This window comes from Colobus angolensis, unplaced genomic scaffold, assembly GCF_000951035.1.
Source record: "Colobus angolensis palliatus isolate OR3802 unplaced genomic scaffold, Cang.pa_1.0 Scaffold172, whole genome shotgun sequence".
Lineage (NCBI taxonomy): Eukaryota > Metazoa > Chordata > Mammalia > Primates > Cercopithecidae > Colobus > Colobus angolensis.
This window is the reverse complement of record NW_012114844.1, coordinates 1549381-1559235: the sequence shown is the minus strand read 5'-3', so window position 1 is coordinate 1559235 and position 9855 is coordinate 1549381. Positions and strand designations below refer to the sequence as shown.

The window sequence follows — 9855 nt, the reverse complement described above, 5'->3', positions numbered from 1 at the left end:
AGCAGCAGCAGCAATGCTACCGACTAAACTTTGACACCCCACAGATGGTAAGTTGCAGCCTGTTAAGTATTGACTTATTGAAAAAAGGGAGTAAATTACTATTTCTTAACCAGAGATTAGCACCATTAACATTTTGGCTTATTTTTACTTTCCTATGTATTTTTTAAAACTTAGATAAATATACAGATAGGTTATTCTTTCTAAAATAACATTTTTAAAGCTTTTTAAAATGACAAAAGCATTTAATGAGAGCATAATATATAATTGTGTGGCAGTATCATAATTTACCTAGCTTTTCTTCTACTTTTGGGCAGTTGGGTTTGGTCCAATATTTCTCTCTTATATGTAAAATTCCAGTGTGCATTTGTGTATAAACGCTTAAAACTTCCCTTCTCAAACTTCAAGTTAGGAATTCTATGTTTAGGATAGATTTTTGGGCAAAGAATTACTGAGTCAATGAATATGAACACATTTAAAGGTATTGATACATATAAAGAGTTCTTTTTGTAATGGGCTGTACCAATTTGCACTCTCAGCAACAATAAGAATGATCATCTACTGCTTCACTGATTGTATTAAATATCATAATTTAAAACTTTGCTAATTTGACAAGCAAACAAAATGAAAAGGAAAAATGATATGTAAATGTTGTACTACTTGTAATTTCTCCTATATTTTAAGTTTGTTCTCTTTCCCTTATCTCTTCCTTTCTCTCTTGCTTCTTTTTTCTTTCTCCCTCCCTCTCCTCTCTCCTGCAAATCATTCGTTTTTTGCCTTTGTGTTGATTTGGGTTTATATACCATTGATTACTAAATTTTGTCATATGTGTTGCTAAGAGTTCCATTTGCTGCTTGGCTTTTAATTTATAGTTGTTCTAATATTATATTTTTGAGTAAAATGTATCAGTGTTTTTCTTTGTAATTCCTTCCATTGCTTTTAAGTTTTAAAGACTGCTTTAGAGATCTGATAAAAAGAAAAACTCGAATTAGCTTCTAGATGTTTGCAATTTGACTTTTGCTTACATTTATTATTTAATCAACTTGGGATTTATTTTGATAAAGGGTTTTATGTGAATATCTCATTTTGTCCCAGATGACTGATCAGTTATATCTATTATCTCTTGAATGATTATTCGTTTCTCTACAGATGCATGACATTTCCCTTAGCATATATTAAATTACTGTATATACTACCCTCTCCTTCTGAGCTTTCTATTTGGATCCATTAAACTCTAGTTATCTATTTCTTTTTTTTTGAGACAGGGTCTCACTCTCTCACTTAGGCTGGAGTGCAGTGTCACGAATATGGTTCACTGCAGCTTCCACCTCCCACGCTCGAGCAATTCTCCTGCCTCAGCCTCTCGAGTAGCTGGAACCACAGGTGCACACCATTGTACCTGGCTAAGTTTTCAAAATACATGATTTATTTATTTATTTATTTTAGAGACAGAGTTTCACCATCTCTGCAATAACAGATATTATTGGCCATGGTCTTGAACTCTTGAGTTCAAGTGATCCTCCTGCCTCCACCTCCCAAAGTGCTGGCATTACAGGCGTGAGCCACTGCACCCAGCCCACTTGTCTATTTTTATTCTAGGACTGTAGTGTCTTAATTATTAGAGCTTTATGATAGGGCTGATAGCCCTGTGACCTTGACAGCTCATAGGGCTAGTTGCCTCTCATTACACTTCTTTGTCTGAATTATGTTAGGAATTAGTTTCTCAGTTAAATGTAATGGTTATTTTTTCCAAGTCCCTCTGCCCCTGTGGGGAAAAGATTACTTGGTATTATATTTTGATTGGCATTGTAAAATGAAGTAAATTCACATATTAACATAGTAACTTTGTAAATTCACATAGTAACTTTGCCATATTTATTCTTCTGGGATATCTCTCCATTTATTCTCTCAGCAAAATTTTCTATCACCCAAGTAAGATTTTGTGTTTTCCTTTACATGGATTTGACAATGATTTTGTTAAGGGGTTCTCCTTGGTACCTTGTATTTTCAGATGCTATTGTAGAGAGGTCCTTTTGATAGAGTAAGGATAGAACATTTGATAGAATAAAGGATAATTTCTCTTATAAAAATATAAGAAGGCTATTGATTTTTATATTCACCTTTGATGAAATAACTTACTCGTATTAATTCTATAGTTTTTTCAGTTGATTCTTTTATGTTTTCTAGGCAGACAGTTATTTAATTTTCAAATGATGACAATTTTCTCTCTTCTCCAATTCTTATACCTCAAAGTTTGGTTTCTTGTCTTTGAATTAGCAAGCCCTTCTGGGCATTCATAGAAGCATTGGTGAAAGAGTGGCCCTTCTGGGTTAGTTCCTGATTTTATTATTGTGTTACTTTAGGTGAACAAAGAAGTTTGTGATTTGAGACAGATATTATTTGCCTTTTTTTTTTTTTTTTTTGAGTCGGAGTCTCACTCTGTCGCCTAGGCTGGAGTGCAGTGGTGCAATCTCGGCTCACTGCAGCATCTGCCTCCAGGGTTCAAGCAATTCTCATGCCTCAGCTTCCTGCGTAGCTGGGATTATAGGCGCCTGCTACCACACCTGGCTAAGTTTTCTATTTTTAGTAGAGACAGGGTTTCACCATGTTGGCCAGACTGTCTTGAACTCCTGACCTCAAGTGATCCTCCTGCCTCAGCCTCCCAAAATGCTGAGATTACAGGCATGAGCCACTGTGCCTGAACTTATTTGCCTTTTTAAGTTCTGGTTTTCTTCTTGCTCTGAAAGGCACCATCATCCAGGGCCAATGGCGAATCTACTTTAGGCTCATCTCCCTTCCCCACCCACGTCCAGCTGATTACCAGGTCTCTTCCTCCATTCCTAGGCACTGTTCTCTCTTCATACTGCACTTTGGCCTGTTTCTTATGCCCAGTGCAGCCCCTCAGCAGCCCAGGTCCCACTGTTTTGCCCTTTTAGTCTATCTTGACTTCAGACCATACTAGACAGGGTGCTGCCAGGGTGACCTTTTTTTTTTTAATTTAAATTTAAATTTTTAAAATTTATTATTATTATTTTTCATTTTTCAGGTTGATCTTTTACAAGCACAGGTCTGGTCACCGCCCATCCTCACTGGAGTCAGCAGTGGCTCCCCATTGCCCTTTGAATGAAATTCTGGCTGTTTGCTGTGGCATCTGAGGCCCTCTATAATACATCCTCACCCTCTCTGTGCTCACCCCCTCTGGCTTTCCAGCTTCCTCCTCAGAGCCTCTTTTGATCCCCCAGGAAAGTACTATACTCCTACCTCTGCCTCCCCCAGCTCATTGCAAATCTGCTGGACCTCCCTAACCAGAAAGGTGCATGCAGGTGCTTCCCATTTCTGTGCTCAATCACCTCTTCTGCTAGGTGGAGAACCTCATGAGGATAGTAACTCACCTCTGCCTTGCCCACAGTGCCTCACAGCACAGCCTTGCATGGCAAAGGTGCTTATTGGAAACCCGTCAAAATATGCAGAAACTACTGCCACATTCAGGGTGGGGCTTAACCAGTGAAGAACTAGCAAAGAACTAACATTTCGGACTTTTCAGCAGGATGGGGGTAGTTTCTTGGCAAGGTTACAGGCAGCCAGATAGCCAACATAAATTTTCAGCATGGACGTCGATTCCAGAGGGGTGTGGGTCACCTTGGAGGCTCACAAATGAATATCAGCTGTGAGGATATTGATTTGAAGAATAATTCATTTCATGTGATGAGTTTAATGCAACATCATTTATATTAAATAAAATATTAGTCCATGGCTGGACATGGTCATTCACACCTATAAATTGAGCACTTTGGGAGGCCAAGGTAGGAGGATTGCTTGAGACCAGGAGTTCAAGACCAGCTTGGGAAACAGTGGGATCTTATCTCTACAAAAAATAAAAAAAATTAGCTTGGCATGGCGATGTGCACCTGCAGTCCCAGCTACTCGGGAGGCTGAGGTGGGAGGATTGCTTGAGCCCAGGAGTTGGAGGCTGCAGTGAACCATGATTGCCACCGCGCTCCCGCCTGGGCAACAGAATGAGACCCTATCTCAAAACAAAAACAAAACAAAACAAAACAAAAAACCCCATTGATCCGGTTCCTATATCCTGAAGGGGAACAGGGGACAGGGAGTAGGAAGGAGAGAGGAAGATTGAGTTTGGTATTCAGAGGAAGGAAAAGTAGTTGGAGATGTGAGTGTGTGTATGTATGTGTCTTGGTCTCAGCGTGCCAGATGGCATACCTAAGGTAGAGGAAAATTGTGCTTTCTCATACAATCAGTAAGAACACGGTTTTTGAGAATTGCTTTGAATGTGCTTGCCATCCAGCCAGTCAATTGCTTCTTTATTCCCCAGCTTTTCACAGAGCTCTGACGTAGTGCATCTGCTTGCTGTCATTTTCAGTTGTATTTATCAAGTGACCACAGGACCCTCCTGAAATCGTCTAAGAGGTCTTGGCTCCAGGAAGTGTACCTAACAGATGAGGTCTCCCATATGAACTGCTGGCAGGCTGCCTTCCCTGACCCCCAGTTACGCCTGGAATATGAAGGCTTCCCCATCCTGGTGAGTGCAGCATCGGGAAGACATGGGTGCCTATGCTATGAAATGAATGCAATTTATTCCTGTCTATAAACAGACTTATAGCTCAAATACCTCAAATGCCTTATGACTTTCTCTCTCTTTTCTTTCTTTTTTATTTTCCATGCATAACACACAGACTTACAAATCAAATGCCTTATGACTTTCTCTCCCTTTTCCATTTATTACACAAGTTTGGAAGGCACTAATTTACCCCATGGCAGCATCCTGCGTTAGAGTTTCTCAGCTCTGGCTGCACATGAGAATCATCTCAGGAGCTAAAAAGCTCAGGCCCTGCCCCTGATATCAGGTTAAGAACCACTGATGTGTGACCGTAAGGGTTGTGACACTGCTTCCTTTGCACTGTTTTCACTAAGGCCTCTGGTAAGTCCTAATTTTTAAGGAGTTTGAGGCCAGGTGTGGTGGATCACGCCTGCAATCCCAGCACTTTGGGAGGCTAAGGCAGGCGGATCTCTTGAGGCCGGGAGTTCAAGACCAGCCTGGGCAACATGGCAAAACCCCTGTCTCTACAAAAAATACAAAAATTAGTCAGGTGTGGTGGCACACACCTGTAATCAAAGCTACTCAGGTGGCTGAGGCATGAGAATCTATTGAACTCAGGAGGCGGAGGTTGCAGTGAGACAAGATTGCACCATTGTACTGTAGCCTGGGTGACAGAGTGAGACTCTGTCTTAAAATAAATGAATAAATGAATAAATAAATAAATATTAGCCAGGTATAGTGGTGAGCGCCTGTAGTCCCAGCTACTTGAGAGGCTGAGGTGGGAGGATTACCTGAACCTGGGAGGTTGAGGCTGCTGTGAGCCCTGATTGTGCCACTGGACTCCACTCTGATCAACAGTGAGACTTTGTCTCCAAAAAAAAAAAAAAAAGGAAGAGTTTAGAGAAGCCAAGGAGAGAGCAGGGTAGCCACACAGTCAATTCAGTGGTCCTACAGGACAGCATCATTCTCCTTGTCACTGTGCGACATTTTCTCTGGATGCTGGGACCCATGGGACTGGAACCTGAAGCATGGTCCTGATGAGAAGGTCAGGGGGTCTTGTGGGCACAGAGTAGGCCTCCCTATTTCAAGGGCCAGAGGCTTTCCTGCTCATGAGGCATCCAGCAAACAGAATGAAGATGTGTTGGCAGCCACTGCGTTGAGTATGGAATTAGTAGCAAGCATGGCCAGGGTTTGCTTGCTACTGACTAGGAAGTGGCCGCGGTTGCAGGCCACTGAGTCCACCTGACGCAGCATGCCTGTCCCTCACCTCTGCCAGGTGGACCCTGACTTCACAAGGTTCTTTCTCCAAGCATGGAGGACATATATATTATCTACAATGAAACAGGCTTTACAAATTTTTCTCTTTAGCTGTCCTTTGCTAAGCTTTGCTCTTCTGAGAATTGCCTTCTAGTTCCACAATTTAAACTGTCAGTGCTTCAGTTTCCCTATCTAAATTTGTGGTGTTAATAGTACCTACCTTGTGAGGTTTTGTGAAGACTAAATGGTTAGTACATTCAGAGTGTTAATTCGAAAAGTACCTGGCTCATAGAAGGCACCCACAAGTGTTTCTTGTTGTCATGACTGTTGTTATATTGTTATTGCTGCCAGTTTTTTTTAGAGGTTAAGGGAGCAGTCAGTGTTCCAGGCACCAGGAGTTCTTTTCTCCATTATTGATTCGCCTTATGACCTGAGGAAAGTCTCCCCAAGCCTCACTGAGATACAGTTACACATCTGCAAATGGGAAACCCAAACCTGTCTGAGCTACTTTGCACATGTCAAGGACCTCTGGCTAGAAAGACTGCCGGGAACAACTGTGTTTTAACAGGTTAGGTAGATTACTTATTGCAGTGAGGGAGAACACACACCCTGGGGAAGCATGTAAGAGGGTGTTAGGATGCTTATAGAATTTGGGCTTTGGTTGGATGGTGTTAGAGAGAATCCCAAGAAGTAAGGCTTTGCTCTGGACTGGATGCTGACAGGAAGTCGGGGTAATTCTATGATTATTTCTAGAGTGAGGACAAAGCTGTCATTAGTAAAGAAGCAGCAGTCAGTCACTTATATTAGCTGGGAGAGGCCGGTATTTGGTATTTAGTGGCTTAGCCAATGTTTGTGTTTTATGTGTGTTCAGATATGATTATAGAGTGCTCTTGTTTTTGTTTTGACCCCTCATGATCACAGAGTGGCCTTGTCTGATGTGGACATCCTGTGAAGTTGATTCTGTTCCCAGGAGAACACTAAGGCCTACTTGTGAGTGCCAGGCCAAGCCCTGGATGGCAGGGTTGCTTTTTCTTTCTTACACAGCTTTTAGCTTACATGAGTCAGGATTTTGAAATAATATACATTTTTCCTGATTATAAACATATGTTCACTTATGAAAAGTCAGGAAAGCACAAAAATAATATGAAAATTACCAGTAGTTCCACTTCCAGAGAAAGCCATTGCTTATCATTTCTTTTTACAAAATAGGACATCATGAAGATACTTCTTTTTTTCCATTGAATAACACCATTGACCATATCTTGTGTGGCAAAGATCTTCTCCAGTATAACTTTGAGTGATGATTTCATCATACCGATACCTACAATAATGTATTTCATCCATCCATTATGGTTTGGCATCTACATTTTTCTGTGTCTGTATAAATATATGTACAGTCATGTGTCACTCAACGATGGGAATAAGTTCTGAGAAATGCATCATTAGGCAATTGTGGTCACCCTGACAGTGATTTTGTCATTGTGTGGACATTGTGAAGGGAAAATCAATCTTGGGACCTAAACGCACTACGTCAAAGCAAAAGTCAAGCTGGGAATGGGGTCACACAAACCTGCCTCCCATTTTGCTCTTAAATAGGATAGCTAAATATATACACACACACACACTATATGTATATATATATATATACACACACACATATATATAATATATATACATATATACATATATTTTAAAGCTACGTATATCCCTCACAATTTGCTCAGTAGGAAATTCCTCATGGGCCCCCAGATCTTTACCTTAAAACAATTATGTGGAATGTTACCCTGACAATGTAAAGCAATAGCTTCTCTTCACAGTATGGGACAAAGGACAGAATTGAAAGGCATCCTTCTGCTCACCTGAGACAAAGGCATGTGTGAATGCTCCCTCTGCCCCGTGTTTATTTCATCTTATGTAAAAATGCAGATTCACTGATCCCAAGAGGAATGCATAAGTAACTATTTCTCTACCCCCCTCTCACATGTAAAATGTGTATTTGGAGAACACTGACCGAAAACTCAAAAGAACGCAACTGCTTGCCTCTTTTATTTACCCTTCCTTTTGTTGCTGTTGTTGTTTTTTCCTTTCTTCCTCTTCCCCCCAGTACCCGCTCTTTTCACTTTAAATATTGAGGTCCCCAGACCCTCTTCGGGAAAAAGCATGGACCACCAATTTTTCCTGTTGTTCTGTGTTCTTTTTGGTGGGCATGTCCTTGACCTTGGCAAATAAACCTCTTAAAATAATTGAGACTCGCCTCAATAATTTTCTTTGATTTACACATCGTAAATATACTTACGGAAACCTAGATGGCATAGCCTACTATACACCAAAGCTACATGGGATAGCTTTGTGTTCCTAGGCTACAAAGCTGTACCCCATGTTACTATACTGAATACTGTAGGTAACTGTAACACAATGGTAAGTATTTGTGCATCTAAACACAGAAAAGGTACAGTAAAAATAAGGTCTTATGATCGTATATGTGGTCGCATAGGTGGTCCTTTGCTAACTGAAATGTCATAAAGTGGCACATGACTGGGAATATATGTAATTTTTTCCTGTGAATATATATAATATATATAATTGAGTAATGTATAGTGTAATGTCAAATTTTTGCTTTTAGGGAAGCAAATTTTTTGCTTCCCTCAAAGCAAAAGCAAAAAAAAAAAAAATTTAGAATGCTAATAACACATTTTCTTTATTTGTTAAGGCAAATGCTAAAATTCTCATCAATCACTGTCACACAAATCGGGGACTCGCAGCCCACCGGCATCTTTTCTTAAGGTATTGTATTTCAGGGTACAACAAAATGCTGTGATTGGGGCTGGGGGCCATGAATATAAGCAAAGAAGCTTAATTGACAGTATATGGCTGCACATACAAAAAATGTCCTTTGCTGATGAAATACCGCCACATAGAACTTCGATGGTGTGAAAAATTATATTAGAGCCCCTTCTTTTATACAAGTTCTTCCCCTACAAGAAGATTTTAGTTCTAATGGGATCCTACTGGCCTAATCCTTGCCCAAATAGGGTGCAACCTCCCTGCAAACATATCCCATTTTAGAGATTCCCTAGCACTTTATCCAGCAATCCACTTCTTAAGGTACTTTTGAGATTAAATTATTAATAACAGCTTATTGAGAGTTGTTATTCAGTTTCAAACCACAATTGATTCTCTCTTGCTACAGCACCTATTTTGGAAAGGAGGCTGAGGTTGTAGCTCACACATACCTGGATTCACACAGAGTTGAAAAACCAAGGAACCACTGGATGTTGGTTACTGGGAATCCCAGGGATGCTTCTTCCACCATGTTGGATCTGCCCAAACCGCCTGCAGAGGACACTCGAACCATGGAGCAGGCCATGGGCCTTGACACGCAGTAACGCGCCAAGCACGTGCATGTTTTCCCTGGTTCCGCTCTCATAAATGTAGCTTTAAAAGAAATTAACAACTTTAGTCATGCCTCAAGCTATTTTTGAATCAGATGTGGAACTCTCTGAGCACTATATTAAAACAAAGATTACATTAAGATTATTGAATTTGTGGTGACAGTCTAGGGCTGAAAAAAACAGCTCTGGAGAATAAATAGTATTTGAAAGTGACAAACAATGGCCCTTTGTTGACAAACAAATTCTGAAGAACTCAGCTTCCTCTACTTATATCCTTCATTGTCTACAAGGACAATGCATTACTTTTCAAAGTTATGTCTATGTAATTAAGCTGTTGGAACTATACTGAATTTTTGGTACCACATTTTCCCTCTTAAATGTACTAAAACACAAAAAAACTGACAGCTGTGAGCTGTGGCCTTACCTTGGAATTAAACATTTATATCTTTGTAAAACATCCTATTTCTGTTTCTACCTTTGGCTTTCGAAGTCAGGACCTCTACCCGATCAGTAACCTATTATTTTGTAATTTTTTTTTTTTTTTTTTTTTGAGATGGAGTCTGGCTCAGTCGCCCAGGCTGGAGTGCAGTGGCCGGATCTCAGCTCACTGCAAGCTCCGCCTCCCGGGTTTACGCCATTCTCCTGCCTCAG

The 9855-nt window shown here is 40.5% G+C and overlaps 1 protein-coding gene across 1 annotated transcript in view; it reads left to right on the top strand.

Annotated features, from left to right (window-relative positions):
- LOC105509217 (chromosome unknown open reading frame, human C15orf26) overlaps nt 1–9622 on the top strand; it is a 14373-nt gene extending 4751 nt beyond the window's left edge. Inside the window, exons 5-7 of the mRNA XM_011938361.1 lie at nt 4379–4537; nt 8523–8596; nt 9003–9622. Of these exons, the coding sequence (XP_011793751.1) occupies nt 4379–4537; nt 8523–8596; nt 9003–9198 (429 nt within the window). The 3' untranslated portion in view covers nt 9199–9622. The remainder of the gene's footprint in view (nt 1–4378; nt 4538–8522; nt 8597–9002) is intronic.
- The last annotated feature ends 233 nt before the right edge of the window (nt 9623–9855 follow it).